Genomic DNA, 17437 nt, shown 5'->3' with positions numbered 1-17437 from the left:
TGGAAAATAAAAATTTAGAGCTCTCTCTAACATCTATCAAATAACTAATATTGCAGTATCAATAGCTAACAAACATACACCACTAAGAGGTGCTGAAACTGCACATCCATGTGCATTGCATCGCCTTTGTGCTTACTTTCCTGCAGGGGATTATCCTCTGAAGGATGAGGAGTGGAGAGAAACTACACATGTAGCTACAGTTTAGGAATTAATGGCAGTCTAGCTTTCTTGTCACACTCCTTAGGGGCAGAAAATGTTGTTAATGAGGTTGGGCTGTTTATGCTTTATGTAAATGACAGGAGGTTAAGCAGTGAATCAAACTAATGTTAACTTGAATATGTTTATCTCGGCATTAACAGGAGTTCAGGTATGACTGCTCAGGAAGAGGGAAGTCTTTTCTTGTAGACTATGTAGAAAATGTGTTAAGATTCTGTAAGTTAGTCATGAATAAACACAGTCTCTTAAGAAATGAAAGTACGTCAAGTACTTGGCTCAATTTCACAATAAATTCTAACAACAGCAATAGCAGTCCATGTTTCTCGACTGATGAAATCAGAATATGTTTTGGTATTGTTTGGAAAACTGCCATGCTATTTCCATCGTACTTAAAAGATGATCACTATCAAGTGAAATGATGTCACCAGCTGTGGTGAGCAGACTACAATATGCAGAGCGTGTGAGTGCATCACTAGTGTGTGTTTTACATATAGGACATGTATGATTACTATGATAACCCTTTTCCCTCTTTTCTTTTTGCAGAGTCAAGATGATAGATATGCTTTCACTGCTGAATGGTATGACCCACATGCTTCCCTCTTCCGGCGTTTTGAGATTCTGTATTATCCAAAAGATGGCTCAGTTGAAATGGTAAGAATAAAAGAAAAATATCTCATTTTCTTAAATGTAATATCAGCCTTAACAGTTTGTAAAATAGCAAGCCACTGCCCATGTCTAGTAATTTTCTGGGTAATAAAGGTGTGATTTAATTGCTCCTTTTCTAAAATGAAAGGCAAAAGTACAACTTCACAGTGAAGCATATGGAAGAGCTTCCACATTTATGATTTTTTTTTTTCCTTAAAGCTTGCTTTGACATGGAGAGATTGATTTCCATAAATTAATAAATTTCCATGATCTGTTTTCATTCAGTCTCTGCTTGGGTTGCAGCATTGAAACTCAGAAGCACTGACTTACTGCTTGAGAAACATAAATTGAAGCTAATTCCAAACAAGGGAATAAGCTTCATCTGGAATTCCAGAAATCTCTGAAGAGCAAAATGTGAAAAAATCTTATAAAAAGTAGAAAAATGGTAAATTGCTCTTAATTTAGTTTTAAATGAGAGGAAGGATATTGCAGACAGTGGGATCTAAATTTTTCCATCAGTGGTGCTTGCACAGACCTTTCCGAATTGTGGTTCGTATAACTAATCCACATTTTTTTTATTGGCAGCAGGTTAAAACAAGCACTTTGCAGAAGCAGGAATTTATGTAAAAGTGTAATATACAGTGTAAAGATAACCCTAATGAACCAACCAGTGGTTTATGCTCCATTTTAGGGATGAGTGAGTAGTTTGGACTAGTCTATTCTGGTTTTTAATGAAGACCTAAGGTTCCGAGGATAGCTTAGATTTGGATATTCACGCTTAGTAATTTCACTATCAAATTTTAGGTTTCCTGCTATAAATATCATACACAGAAATGGTGGAATCTGTCTTTTCTTATCCAGACTACAGCTCACTAAAACCGTGGTACCCACCTGTTTGAGGAGATGCACTTTGCACTTTTTACTGATAGTCTCTTTAAACAAACTCTATTGTGATGTTGTCCCTTTGAAGTTAGTTCCTTATATGATGTCTATGTATGCTCAGTTGTCAAAATGTGGGGATTTTTCTTTTTTCTTTCCCAGAGGCAATTTAGCTAATCAGTCAGGAGCTGTAATAACCTTCCTACACAGCTGTGTGTAGGCTGGCAAAATTGTTGTTCGTTTCACCTGTTCATTTAGATGTCTCAAAACCAAAAGCTTTCAATGTGTTCTTGATCTTCTTAATGCATTCAGTATCAAATACCTATGGCTTAGTGGACACCTGCATTTTGCTAGTGTGCTCTTAAGGTAAGAGTAGTGTTGTGTGTACACAGTCATGATTGTATATGGACTGTGTGTGGTCAGGACAAGAGTTAAAAAAGCGAAAAAGCGTGTAACATCTCTATAGAAAGAATCTCTCAAGATCAGTTTTGGGGGTGAGTTTGTGGATAGAGATTAAATATAGATTTCTCTTCTAGTTTTTTAAAATTTCTGCAGAATTTTGTGATTCTTTCTTTGTTAATGACCAATTCTGCACCTTTTGTTATCTTCCTGAGGAGATGACAGCTACCTGCTCTTACCTCTTAATACATCTGAAGAGAAGGGAGGTAATGGTTATGGGCCAGCTTCCCCTTCTTATAAGAAAGATGTTTTATCCCCTTTCCTACCTCCCTGACGATACCTCTCCTTTATCACACACCTCAGCTGAGGGTGGGGCAGAACTGTTGAAAGGTTGTGTTTTGTGAAGTCCTCAGCTTTCCTTTTCCTTTTCAGTCCTTCATGTGTCTTGGTTGTTAACGTGAAGAAAAATGACAGTGGGAATAATGAGACAAGTTTCCAGCTTGCTGTACAGCTGAAAGAAGACAGGGTTTTGTCCAGGGACGGCAAGCAACTCTTATGATCAAACTGAATCTCTTGACAAAAAAACACCCCATTCTCTGAATTTTCCACAGTTATTAATTCTCATGGGGAATTCTTAAAGCCTGAACAACTTTTCTTTCTATGGGAGACTTCTTAAAAAGAGAGAAGAAATCTTTAAAAAGGACAGATTATTAGCGGAGAACTATTTTGTTTTGGATAATTTACTTCCACATGTATGTGGGCAGGAGGGGAACAGTCCAGTCAGTCTTACATTTCTTCTGCTGTGGCTTTTTAAGAGGTCTTTCAAACAGATCCAGAATTCCACTGTAAAGAAGGAGTCTTTAACATGAATAGATGTTCCTCTCCCCCTGCCTTTATCTTCTGTCTCAGAAGAGAGAAACAGCGTTTCTAGCAACTGTATATGAAATAATCGAGGAAACATTCAGATTTTTAGTCAAGATATTGAAGAATTTTAATATGGTCAAGTCAGTTAACAGGCTTCTTGGCAAAGTCCAGGAAAAACAGGTAGCTGAGTTCAAGTGATTTTTTTTCAGTCTGTTGTCATTTTATTCCCTGCAAGACTTGAATAGAGGACACTGAGTAAGAGCATGTGTGAGGGGCTAAAGAGATTTCAGCATGGAAGAGTTCTTCCATATAATCCTACTTCAGCAGGAGGAAATATCAAAATAATTGATATTCCCTGATCTGTAAAGTTTTGTCTATTCTGAAAATCCTTACAATTCTTCCAGCCTTCTGACAGGAGAGGAATGTATTCACACATTTCAGAACATGAAGGCCTATATAATTTTGCTCTTAATTTTTTTTTCCTACAAAATTTATGGGAATTATATTCTTTTTTTTTAATGCTGTTTCAGTCTAAATACCATTGCAGTGGAGGACAGTACACATAATTCAAGACAGAACAGGGAAAGTTTGGCCTGAGGAGGACAAAACTCTTTCCTTCACAGGATTCCACTTCTCCAGGAAGCTGAAATAGCATCTGTATTATCTGCATGCAGTGAAGGAACTGTTCATCAGGTTGCCTTTTGTGCTTTACCAGCCCACCCAGAAAAACTACACATTAATGTCTTGCTCCTTGCTTGGAATGAATTGTCTTGACAGGCTTTTGAGCTTGCAGCTCTAGGCAATGAGAACTTCTCAACCCAGTGTTGCAGCCATCCATCCGTTCCTAATTTTGAGTCTTAGGCAGTCAAGTAAAGCATAGTATCACTGGAACGATGCCCTCAAGAGGAGACCTGCCACAGCATGTATCTTGGTAATGCCTGCTGCGAGTCACTGGTCTGTGAAACGGCACAGATCTGCTAGGGGGAACTCTCAGATTGGGCAGAGGTATCCACTAGGCACCTGAACCATTTATCACAGCTTGAACTCACACAAGCAGGTGATAAAATAAAAAATGCAAAGATAGCTGTTGGCCTGTGATTATTTAAATGGAACAAATTTGTAATTGTGGTTTAGTCTTCTAAGCTTTCCTGGTACACGTGGAAGTTCAAAGGGTTAGGAATTAAATCAATGTAGTATTCAGATTCAGTCCCACAATTCTGTGGAAATTTCTGAAGGTAGAATAAAATTTGTGTTGAGTTTGCCCACAGCTTAAATCTTTTGCTTATGGTAGTTTTTAATCTTCTCTTCTCTGCAGTATGATGCAAAGAACCGTCGTCTCTTCCTGAAGCGCACCAAGTATGAGGGCTTACATCTTGAGGATTTGTTTGTGGGCAATAAAATTACTGTCTTTTCCCGTCATCTATCCTTAGTGGACTATGGGGATCAATATACAGCCCGCAAGCTGGGGAGCCACAGAGAGAGGTAAGAAAGCTTGTTCTTTGAAATCTTCTTTTGTGATTGGGGTTTCAAAGTAGTTGTGTTTTGCTGGAAATGAGATAAGTTTTCTGTACTACAGGTAGAGGAGGAGATAGCTACAAATTTGCATGCAATTTGAAGTGATCTGGCATACAGTTAGCGGGAGACAAGCTAAGTGGCTCCTGCTTGTGGGCAAACCCATAATTGCAACTCTTGCCTAATGAATCTTCAAAGCCAGCTTCTCCAGAGTGTCAGCTGCTGACTCCTCTAAGTCAGAGAGTCTCTTCTCAGAGAGAGAAGAGAGGAGGAAAACATGGGGTCCTGTTCATCTTTGTTACTCTCCTGGGGCAGGCAGTAGTATTCTTGTGGTTTGTGAGGTCTCTTAGGGCAGAATTGGTATGGTAACTCTCATGTGTGCAGCACTCAAAAGGCCTGGATCTTGCAAAACTACCACCCATTTCTGGGGTCTGTGCAGAGGCTTAATGCCTGACCGATCAGATCTAGTCTGTGTTAGTAGTGGTAACCGAAAAAAGTAGGAGCAGGAGTGAGAGACCCATTCCCATTTTCCATTGTTTTTTCCCACTGTAGTGGATCTTTTCTGAGAACTTTTTGAGCATCCCCTGAGCTCTGTTTGTGTGAGGACAGGAAGTGTAGAGCAGGAACATCAATAAAACCTACAGGCTTGTTCCTTAAGACAGATTTCTTTTATAATGGATGAAAATAAGACTCATAATCGCTTTCTGGTTGAAAGACTTGCTTTGGAGAAGATTTTAAGAGCCCATCCAAGAGCAAAAATATCAGGAGGTACTTAATAAAATGACAATAAGATTAATTTACAAGGAACTTAAATCTGTTTTGACTGCAGTGCAGGTAACCTCTGAATTTGCAAAGTAATAACTTTTTATGATTTTCCCCAGCATCTTTTTGAAAAGGACACAGAGTATTTTCTTAGATATGATGTTCCAGTGAGCTTTACTCACCAACTTCCTTCCTCCCTCCCAATGACTGAGCATATTTTGACTTGTTTTTGGAGAGCTGTACTTAAACCAGACATGCAGGAAGAGTTGCAAGTTTTAATGAATATCTTTGTCTTAACCTCCCAAGAACATTGCTGTGGAAATAACTGGCATGATATCTTTCTAGAAGGAGTTCTTCTGGTACTTTTTATCCAAGATAGCGTTGAGCATGGTGGAAGAGTACCAAAGGAGGTGGAGAACATCAGAAAACAGCTTCTGTATACGTGATGACTCTCTCTGTTCCTCAATGAAGTCTTGGATAGATTACACCTGTCTTGTTTCTGATTATTATTTCAATGTAACATTTTATACTTGTGTATTTCTTGCTCTGCCTAAACGAGCAGAAGCTGTGGTGCTGATGCAGTTACCACAAGATGCCTATTCTTAGTATAAAATATCATATTCTTCTTGTAAGGGAAGTTGCTGTCTATGCAGTAACATTATAGTTGTATCAATGCAGCGCTCCTGGGAAGGAGTGGGTTTTTGTACTGTTCTACAAAAGCAAGGAAGGGAATTTATGACATGTCATCTGTTTGGAAAACATTTTAGGAATGTTGCCTGAAAGATAACATAGATACTCAAGTGGTATTACATATTCAGAATAGCCCAAAGGAACACAGTGAAAGGTGTCTTAAACAGGCAAGGGGTCTTCAAAATCTGGTTTCTGCACAGAAGCTTTCACTAGGTAAACAGAGTCCTTAAAAACAGTCCTTAGGCAAAACAGTTACATATGGGATATTTGTCCTTTTGACCTGGTCCTAGCAGGCTTTTCAGTGGTTATTAGTTAAATATGTACAGTAAGATTTCTGCAATACATGATAATTACTAAAAATAATTTGTAGTTGGAATTCTGATAATAATTTTAAGAATGTCACATGAGGTGGAATGTTTTCCCATCTTTTTCTTGGCTTTGTGCTGTGCAGGACTATCAGCAGTTTAGTTGAACTTTGCAAATACATTCTTTGGTTGATGAATATGTATGCAGGCCAGCTCAGCAAAGGTCTTTGAGGGAGATTGAGGAATGTATATAAAAAGTCTTAAATGCTTTGAATTAGGAACCTTTGTTTTTTACAGTAAAGCAAGTGAATGTGACTCTAGGTACATGAGGTACAAAAGAAATCTATAAAAAGTGGCCAGATTTGCATAGATCCTTTCTTGAATTAGGCTAAAATTATTAAGACAGTTCAATGTAGTTTTAATTTCTACAACTACTTTTCTTCTGTATGGGGTCTGTTTTTAAATGCAACCATATTTGAGTGTTTATTTTCCCTGCCTCACCCCAGTACATTGTAAGGAAATCATCGCAATGACTAAAGCAGGTAAGTGAGCATGTGCTTACTTACAGTGTACTCCATAAGGAAACACTGGTGTCAGACGGGGATTTCTGTTTCTGTAGTCTTTCACTTGTGATTCTGGGTGGCTTTGTAAACAAGGTATGCATTTGTCCGACTGGTGCATCCTGCCTAAGTAGACCATACTTAGAGTCAGTTAATACCCTAGTTTTGAAAATGGTTTTAGAAAGCTTGTGTCTCAACTAGAAATATTTGAATTCTTTTTGGTTGGATATGTTATTCCTATGCTTCCAGTCTTTGACATAATCAGTGTTTCTTCCCTGACAAGACATAAGCTACTGTACATGCAACAGTTCTATTATTAGAAATAAGTAGGTCTTGCAAGCATAGCCACAGCATGCGTTGTGTGCCATTCCTTTGATCAGTTCCCATCTTCCGCTCTTTCAGTACTCATTGGAGTACTGTCATACAGTCCCTCTGAAACTGTAAGCAAATGAGCTTCATTTTCATTCTTTCTCCCCTATTCCTAGACATAAAACTGTTTCAAAATGTACTTTGCAGACTGCATCATGTCAAACAGTAAGAAACGTATTCCTAATTAAAGCTAAAAATAGGGCACATAATCAAAATGTGATCTCAGATGCAGTCTTCACCATCCTGAGTTCTACTTTCCTTATATACCTCTTGTATACAGAGGTATAACCAGAGTTATACCTCTGAGAAACTCATACTGAAATGTTAAAGTTTATATAGCAGTGTTAAAGAATTACAGAAGTTATACTTGTAAAAAAAATGTTGTAAGAGTTGCTCATTGCAGTTTGTATTAATGTCTTCTAGGTAAGTTGCTTTATAATGCAATACTTCATTACATATTGATAGGAATTGTAGTTTTACTGCAAAGCTTGAAATTATAAAAGTAAGGGACAGTATTTCCATTACAGCATTAGCAGTGCTGTCTCAAAGAGCCTCTGTAGTAGCATACATTCAAAGAAGTATTCCTCAAGGAAATGCAAACGGCACCGAAGATCTCATTCCAGTGGTTTGATCTTTACTATTCATGGTAAATGACAGAGCTGAGGACCTCTTATGCCAAAACGCAGGTCACGCATTGTGTGACGGAGTGGGTACGTGTCATCAGTCAAGCATGCAGCTGCTCCCCCTCATGTGCCTTGATGCACACGGCACACCCTGTTATATGATAAATAATATCACAAAATGAGATGGAGCTGTGAAATCCATGAGTTGGAGCTGTGAAATCCTTGGGGAAGAGAGGAACAATCTACAGGCCATAGGCTGTGTTGGGTATGCTAGCAAACTGTGTTGGATGTTGGCCAGAGGTCAGCCTTTCCCGACCTGGAGATAGAGCTGAACAAACTTTAGTTTGCACTGCAAGAGGCTCGAGAGACTGAAGTATAGGCTTGGTTGACTACTCTCATGCAGTTTCTGGCTACAGCCTTATTCCATCAGTCTTCCTGTGTCATATTTCCCAACTGATCTGGGCATAAGCTGGTCCCTGTATATGAATTTTCTGATGCTTGGGGAAATCTCTGCCTATTTCTGAGCTCTGAAGGTCATCTATGTCTCTTCCTTAGTTTCAGATGAAATGTCACATCATCCTCTTTACATTTCCTAGTCCTAACACCTCTCTTCTTTTAGATTTACAGTGAAATATAGCCTGTCTGTTCCCAAAGCATCTGTCAATCTCAGATCACTTAAGGTTCAAAGTAAATGTAGTGGAATTTCATGCATCTTCTGGATTTGCCCTTGCTAGAATATATTGCTGCTGACCTAAAGGCTGCTTTCCATGCCATGCTAGTATATAAAAATGAGACATTTGTAATTATTTGCCTTTTATTTAGGGAAGTACTGCAAGAAAAAATTCTGTCATGGGTAGCCTTTATTATTTGAAACAGCGTAAGAGATGGAAGGAGCTCTTCAGGATTTCAGAGACGTGGAGTTTCTGAGATACAGTGTTGAATAAATCCGTTGATTTGTAAGCTGAGCACATTTGAAACTGACTCACCACAAGATGAATGCAATTAGAAAATACCATTTTACAGATCTTCTTTTTATGCTTCTTATTTTTGGTTAATAATACGTTTAGTGCTGATCGTGTACTTGGTGCTATGCAAAGGACATTGATAAAACAGACATGGCCTGGAGTATGTGCAGTATAAAAAGATAATTATTGAGAAGACAGGATGTACTTGGAAACAAAGATGTGGCGGACAGCGTAGAGATTTTTAATTGGTCCCCCTTAGAATATAGCTGTCAGTCAGTATGAGAGAAGTAAAAGCTCCTCTGCCAACCTTTTATTGTGTCTGTTAGCAGTGTTGGTTACTTGGCATGTGGATTGTATACCATGAAGTGTTTGTGCTGTACCAGTTACAATAGGACCTTCTTCTCACTGAGGCCTCCAAATATTTTACAAGTAAAAATAGAACAATCATTTCACTTTGAGTTTTATGGAAGAGGTACATGTTTATGTAATGTATTTAAATAGAGAATTTTAACAGCTTTATTTTTATATATATAACGATTAACATTAGGAAAAAAGGGTGCTTAATAAGTGTAGGGAGACATTAACAAATCAGTTGTGTTCTAACGCAGAGCTGTGAGTGAGGAGCTATAGAGAATACCCACTAGCTAAGGGAGAAGCGGTCAAATTGTTTGTTTTGAAGGGAGAAGCCAGTAAATAATAACTGCTGGTGGAACACTGTGGGCTGACTTGGGTAGAAAGCCAAGAAAATTGTAATGTGCGAAGCTCATTCTTATCAGAATAATGTCTTGTGCAGGCGTTCAAGAACACCGTGGAAATTGATGAGACAATGGGACTAGGATGTTTGACTGTGGCAGAATTTCTGACTTTGATGTGATGTTTTTTTGTGTGATTATAAACTCTACATGCACACTGAATGCTCTAAGGAAAGTAGTGTTGACTCTATCTCTCTACTTTTTTTCTTTTTCCCTCCTAGAACACTGGCTTTGATTAAACCTGATGCGATGCCACAGATGGGAGAATTAATTGATAACATTATTAATGAAGGATTTACAATAACTAAGGCCAAAATGATGTTGCTTTCAAGGTAAGAAAATTTTTTAAGCTTAGCTCTGTTGTATCTAAATACTATTTTTGCAGTTATAAACGTTCTCTGAAGCTATCCTGTCTGTTCCCACACATCAAATCATTCCAGTGAGTAACAGAGGAAGGCTCATATGTTTCCTAGTCTTGTAGGTTTCTGAAAGCGTGTAAAGCATTAAGCTAAGTATTAAAAAGTTCTGTGCAAATGAGTATGGGAGATTAAATATGTAATGTTTCTGCATAAATCTAAGGCGAATGTCATAGTTTTAGCAATTCAGCAGTGTTTACTGCTGACATACCTATATGTCCTCACCTAGTGACTTCCTGATACAAACCGTATTGCAGATTATAAGTGTTGTCTTTAAAGTAGTTGGTTTGTTCACTCTCAATAAATCCATTGTCTTAATTTGTGCTCTTGGAACCCAAACTTGTTTGCTTTTTAATGACTGGAAGTCCCAGGCAAAGCAGATGATCTTCTGATGTCATAGCAGGGTTGGACAGCTTTTATTCATGCACCTTCCTAATCCCCCTCCCCCAGCCCTTTGCTGTTCTCCACTTGTCTCATTGAGCCACAAGATTTTAAAAAAGCATGCTGCAGGAAAGAAAACATAATTAACTTACCCTAGAAGACTTCCCCGGTGTTACTGCACTATTTCTCCATTGCAGCTTTGCCAAGCCTGTTCATATTTGTCTTTGTAAAGAAAAGCTAGCTGTTCTACTTAATACCATTTTTATGTGTTCTTGAACGATTTTCACCTACCTCAAAACCTTTTTGGCTTTCTGAAATACTGATAAAGCAACTATGTGACTTTCTCCTCTAGTGTCTGCATTCACCTGCTGCAATGTTTGATGATACTGGTCCCAGATCCTCCTTAAAACAACTCCAGTTTGTGATTTCAATCAAGTTTCTAATGCCAATGTACAATCCACAATGTCTTTCAAGCCAGCTTTTTTTGGCTTGCTCTCTTGCTTCACTTGCACTCTGAGAGATTTGATCCTGAAGTGCTGTGTTGGGTGGTTCTTTATTTCACTGTCCATCTGAGGACTTGAAGAACTGTTGAGCCAAGTCACGTTCTTTAGGGTTGACTCACACTGACGGGAAGAAACTTTGAGAGTTAAGCTTTTGCTGCCTGTTGCTCTATAAAAAAATTCTATTTGTCTTGTATAATTGAAAGTTATTACCAAGAAGCACAAGATTGCACGGTGATACTTGATATGTTTAAAACAATGTCTTGAGTATTTGTGGTTTCTGTGCATATTATGTACTCTGTTTCTTGGGACTATGGCTTTGCTGAAGTCTTCTACCCTTAGATCTCTGCAGGCATGCTTGTTTAAACCATTGTTATCATCTACTGCTGTCTTTAAAGGGATTATTACTGACGTTGGGCAATTACCATTAAATACATTCTTGCCTTCTGTAAAAATTGTAGCCAAGGTATGAAAGTGAAGGCAGGCACCTACTTTCATAGGTCAGCTCTCTAGTGTCTTCATTTAATCATATGTAATTTCACTCTGTTATTGCCAGATGAACACTGTTTTCCATTCTTTAAAGCCAGGGAACTAATAAGAGAGAAGAAATGAAAAAGGAACTTAGTTACACAGCACAATTGCAGTTTTACATTTATTGAAACAGGAATTCTTAACTGAGTAGCAGAGCTCAATTTGTTTCAGAAATTTAGCCCTTAAATATTTCTTTGCCTTCAGAAATGATAATATTTAATCTCTTTGTGTACCTTTTTCATATTTGCTTCCCAAAATTATTTGGTGTGTTAGTTTCAGAAGGGAATTTTCTGGTGAAATAGTGAATTGTAAGGAAATACTTTAGGCTATTTGCAGAGTGTAGGTTTGAAGCTTGAGATTGCAAAAGTTCTTGTAACTAGCATTGTTTTTAAACCATGTCTCTGCTTTAATTACGAAGGGGGAAAGAAAGCGTATTAGCTGTATGGTCAATGAAAATCTTTTGAATGCCTCGTATTTACACTGAAATGAAAGCGGCAAACTCGAAGTATTCAGTTCCAACGAGCAGGTGCTCATTTTGATAAAAAGCCAGAGAAAGCTGTGAATGTTCACATATTTGTCAAGGTTAGGAAAACTATGTTCTTCTTAGGTTCTTCTTGAGGTTATTTCTTTCCTTTGGCAATGTTGGTCTGAAGTCTGGACAGCAAATGGGAGAGAGATGTGACAAGTTGTGTTGCAGAGGACAGAACTGTGCCTTTGTTCAGACTTGGAATCTGTTATTTGAAAAACACAAAGGTAATTTCTTTCAGTAAAGACGGCTGCTCAAAGAGAGAAAAATCATAGAGATCAGAAAAAAATCAGAAAACTGTTTCTGCATGTTAAAACAATTTTCAAAATGGGAATCTTTTGGTCTTCCTGGAGCTCTGCTTTGATTATGAAATGTATGCCCTGTATAGGGGTGAGCAATATCGATTGCTTTCACCTGTCAGTCCTCCTGAAGAGCTTGTCCTTTTCCACAAATTCCAGCTTCAGAAAGTGGTACATACTAGGATGTGGAGCAAGCTAAGCCCAGGCCTGCATTTCTGAACTGGAATTTCGAAGATGCAAAATAACAGGGCTAGACTTGAAGCCCCACATGGATTTTTCTAGTTGTTGCCATGCAAAACAAAAGCAGCACAGTAAGTTAGAGTTAAACATCACAAGCAAATGGAAGAAAAATCGGGGAAGGGAGTAAGCTGGCTAGCTGCAGGGATGGTGAGATGAAAAGCCACAGAATAGTATGCCCACACGTGGATGGATGGTGGGTCTGCACTGTGGTCGCTGAAACCTCTATGTCTGGGCTGAGCCCAGCACTGCTAGCACCGTGGCTGTGACAATGCAGAGCTTGGAGAGGGCCTCCACCCTGTCTGAAATGGTAGCTTTTTGCTTCTAGTACCTGAGTAAAAGCTGAGTCGCAGCTGTGGTACAGACATACTGTGTATGCCTGCTGGCCTTTATTTGCCTGGCAGTGTAAGGGTCCCTCTTGACTACAGAAACCTCATTGCTTTGGGAGAAGGCCCTATGTAGTAACTGCTGTCTTCCCCGGAGGGAAGTGCAAGACCAAATTGAGTTTTCAGGTGAGAAAGCATGGGAGAAAGCAAGTTTTAATCTTGGCTTTATGCTGCCTATGTGACTTGTAACATTTGAGGATACTGAACAGAAACGAGGTTATGCAATATTCTGTTGTGCACCAGTCGAATCAAACACCAGTAAGGAAATCAAGTTCCAGTGAAGTAGAGAAATCGTTAATTTATGCTTTAAACCCAAAGTTCTTTAACCAACATACACACTCAAAATGACATAATAGGAAATGGCTTGGCAAAAAAAGTGACTCTGCTGCATTTATTTCTCAGCCTGAGAATGTGGGGACCATCAGTGCCCCTAAAAATCGATGCCACAAGCTTCAGTAATTACTTCCTTCCCACAGCAGAAGCATAAGGAGTTGTCAGCTACAAGCTAGACCTGTAGCCACACCGAGTATGACAGAAAGTTAAATGTAGTTTCTGTTATCTATGTGCATAGCTGTATCTGTATCTATGTATCTATATCTCTGTCTGTTTACTCTTCCAGAAAAGAAGCAGCCGATTTCTACAGAGACCATCAAACAAAACCTTTTTACAAGTAGGTACATCGATTTTAGCCTGACACATATTAAGCTTATTTGTTGAATGCACAGGATTCATTTAATGCATTTGGTATTGCAGGACCATGGGAAAATCAGAACTTGTCTTAGATGAGTGGAGCCCTTTGCACAGTGTGAACTGTGTTCGTCTTCCTCCAGGGCCAGGTCCTTATTTCAGCTATCCAGGGTTTTAACTCACACACTTTACAACCTGGTGATATCAGGGGAATGTCTTTGGTCTCTCAGAAGTGAAAATGTTCCTAGCAAGATGAAACTTCAAAGCCAGGGGAAGAACCATCTTCAGGATCAGGGTGGAACCTGCAGATAATGAGAATCAGGGGGAAACACTTAGCTGTGAGAATTCATTTGGTAGCAAGTACCCCAGTCATAAGTAACTGAAAGAATAGTGCAAGGGGCAGGTGTTTACTGTACTGCTACCCTTGGACAAAACATCACATTTCCATGATGCTAGACTATTCCAGCTGACATGGAATAGTCAGTCTTTCCATAACTGACCTGATTGATGCACATGACTGTGTTTCTGTTTTGCCTGACAGTCCCAACAACTTGCTTTTCCTCCCTCTGGGTTTGGTAGTATTCCTCTTTTAGAAGGATGTAGCTCTGCCTTGTGTTTTTCAGCTATGTTGGAACCTGAGTTTGCACTTATTATGTCAAAAGACCCGTTTTCAGTACTGCCATGAAGTACTTGAGTATTAGGATCTGCCTGTTGCTCTCCTGCAACAACAACTGATTTATTGTGGGTCCAAACTCAAGCCCTTCATGGCGGCATGGCCTCGGGCTATTCTGACCATGATGGAGATCAGAGGAAGGTTTAGAATTGCCTTTTCTTTGCTGAGTAAGCCTACTTGAATATGTTGATAAATAAGCAAGATTTTTGCCTGTAATGTTATTTCACAGATAGCCATCTACACTAATTATCTGAGGGACTGTAGCCTTTCTCCACTGTGATGTGTCTGTCTCCCATCCTGCAGTCCTATTGGGTATATCTTCTCTATATGATTTTTCTCTAAATTAGAAACAAATAGTTATAAAGTGTTACAAATCAAATGGAACAAGAACCTTCAAGGCAGTGAAATATTTTATAAATTCTCTGCCTTATATATATTTAGCATTTTGTTACTTGTATTTAAATTCAGATTTAATTTGCAACTTCACTAGTCAATGTAAGTCTAGTGAATAGTAGGGAAAAATAACGTTTCTACTTGTTTGGAAAAGATTTTTTTTCATGTTAAAGAATTTAATTTTTAAAGTTTGTTACATATTCGGGATTATTCTGCACAGTAACCAGTGTTGTAGAAATTGCTTTTTTGTTCAGTGTATGTATGTATAACCCATTTCACTGTATCCTTAACAAGCAGTCTCTGACCAACAGAACCTGAGTTCCAATAGCTTTTCCCTGTGTAGTTTCTTTATGTTTATGTAACTTTTCATAGTTTTAGTGTCATTTTTTAGCGGAGAACTAGTAGGATTTCTCTTCTCTTCTTGCCCACTGGTTATAGCATAAATGATCATTAGGAAGGAGATGGTTGGCGAAGCACGCACAGCCACAATTATAATTGTGTAAAGCTCTTTTTTTTTAAGAAAATAGTAAAAAAAAAAATTGAATTAACTTTCCCCTTTGTTGGTTCTCTCCAGACTATAAAGTGAAAAGACAGGCTTGTTGGTACCCAGGTTTTGTAAAGATATAGTATTATAGTTATGTTATTTTGTTTTGTTTAGTTTTTAAAAAGAACATTTGGGTTCCCAGTTTTGGGTGGGTGGTTGCCATGTAAGTAAGGTGGTCAGGACAAGAGGCGGGTTGCTCCTCACAACACTTCTTGCTCAGATTCATCCCATTAAAATCAGTTGACCTACACTTACATCAGGATCTGATAACTTTGTGGTTAAATCCCCTCTCCCCTTTCGAAATCTTGCTTCTCCCTTCTGTCCCCCTTTGGATTTTCACTGGACAAAGTCCATGGGAGAGATCCATGGGGCAGTGGAGCAGTGTGGAAGTTGTGTCCGTGGGGAACATGCATGGGGCATTTTTGAGGATCCTGAAATCCTGCTGTGGGGAGGAGACATGCTTAGGAATTACTTCTGTCAGACAAATGTTTGCAGGGAGGGTCTCTTCCACCATTGCCAGCACTGGTCTTTTTAAAAGTCTTTAAATCTAACATCCTAGCTTGAGTGAGTTTTTATTACCTGGTTCTTTTTCTATAACCATAATAAGAAAGGAGCATATACATATGACCTAGTTCAACCTCCTACTCAAAACAGAGCCAACTTTTAGATCAGGTTGCTCGAGGCCTTGCTGAGTTGAGTTCTGAGCATCTCCACTGGGTCATACGTGGTTTTGTTGGTTTTAATTTGGAGTGTGGATCACCACGTGCTGTTTCCATTTTGCAGTGAACTTATCCAGTTTATAACAAGTGGTCCCATTGTTGCTATGGAGATCTTAGGACATGATGCAGTTTGTAAATGGAAGACGTTATTGGGTCCATCGAACTCTGCAGCAGCTCAGACTGATGCACCAGACAGCATTAGAGCAAAATTTGGACATGATGGCATAAGAAATGCAGCTCATGGCCCAGATTCGGTTGCTTCAGCTGCTCAAGTAAGTTTTTGCTGTTTATTTTTGCTTTATCTGGTAACAGTTGGGTCAGAATTCCTCACTTCTTTCCCACTTGACTTTAGAACTAGTTTAGATATTCTTCGTGGATCTTTTTTTTAGCATGGAAAAACACATTGTCTGAAAACAGAAGCCTTGTTTATCTCTGCCACAAAGGGGAACCTTGGGCACTTTGATCAGGAGAGCGTGCCTAGTCATTTTTAATGTCCCTGTGCATCACAAACATTGAGTTAAATGCATAGTCTGTGTAATCTACTTATAGCCTACCAATGTTTGTCATAAAAAGAGATTAAACAATTAAATCCTTTTGTGTCCTCCTGTGTTTCACTTATCTGTTCTCCTCCACAGTCCTCGCTAGTCCTCTGCCTTCAGCCTACTTTCTTCTGCTGTTATTGTTCAGAATGAGTAATTATGAAAGCAGGTCACTTTGTATTGCTTTGTATTTTGAGAGGTAATATAGTGGGCCTGGCTTTGAGGTATTCAGTTCTCTTTTGCTTTGTTTGATGTGTCTTTCCTTAGTGCTAAAGAAAGCTCTGGGACTGAGCAATAAATATTACTAGCATTTCTACAGAACTGAGGTGACTATTTATGTGCCTTATTGTGGGGTAGATATACTGATAAATGATGGCAAGAATAAAGTTTACCTCACAATTGATAAGTACTGTGCTGTGGTATCTTAGCTCTAGACCAGTGTGGGAAAGATAGCAGTTATTGTCTGCCTGATCCTAGTCATTGCACTGTTTAAATTGGAGCAGCTTCAGTAGCACAGCTGGAGGGACCTGCCCTGGAATACCTAATAAGCTGCTAAGCACTGAACACTAGAAAATGTATGTAGAGCTTATATCCTGGTGGTGAGGGCAGAGTTGGTCAGCCTCTTCTTCTGGCTGGCTGTTAGGCTGTGTGGCACAGCAAGCTGACCACATCCCTGGAGGTGTTCAAGGCCAGGTCTTGGGCAGCCTGATCTGGTGGGATGTGTCGCTGCCCATGGCAGGGCAGATGGAACCGAATGATCTTTAAGGTCCCTTCCTACCCAAACTATTCTATGATTCTATGAATGCAAAGCGTGAGTGGTTTTCTGCTCATCAAGCACTCATCTCGCTTATCTGCCAGGTGACTGGATCTTCTCCGTGTGCCTCTGGTTTTGGCAAGAAATGATATGCTCTACCAGAAGTACTTTTTCTGCTGGCATACTTGATGAAGATGGTGCATAGACAGAAAAAGGTCTGGATGAAATTGGAATTTTCTCATATAAGAGAAATTTAGTCAGAAAAATCTTTGTAGTTGTGGTTAAATAGCTAGGTCTCTTCATACGTGAGG

The 17437-nt window shown here is 39.0% G+C and overlaps 1 protein-coding gene across 2 annotated transcripts in view; it reads left to right on the top strand.

The window, feature by feature from the left end:
• NME7 (NME/NM23 family member 7) overlaps window positions 1-17437 on the top strand; it is a 96812-nt gene that overhangs the window by 19283 nt on the left and 60092 nt on the right. For both annotated transcript variants that reach the window (XM_054059868.1, XM_054059863.1), the window contains exons 2-6: window positions 760-867; window positions 4319-4485; window positions 9763-9873; window positions 13437-13487; window positions 15898-16105. In XM_054059868.1, coding sequence (XP_053915843.1) covers window positions 760-867; window positions 4319-4485; window positions 9763-9873; window positions 13437-13487; window positions 15898-16105 — 645 coding nt within the window. The remainder of the gene's footprint in view (window positions 1-759; window positions 868-4318; window positions 4486-9762; window positions 9874-13436; window positions 13488-15897; window positions 16106-17437) is intronic.

The sequence above is a fragment of the Cuculus canorus genome, chromosome 1 (assembly GCF_017976375.1).
Source record: "Cuculus canorus isolate bCucCan1 chromosome 1, bCucCan1.pri, whole genome shotgun sequence".
Taxonomy (NCBI): domain Eukaryota; kingdom Metazoa; phylum Chordata; class Aves; order Cuculiformes; family Cuculidae; genus Cuculus; species Cuculus canorus.
The sequence above is the reverse complement of the archived record's forward strand: the minus strand, read 5'-3'. Positions and strand labels throughout refer to the sequence as shown.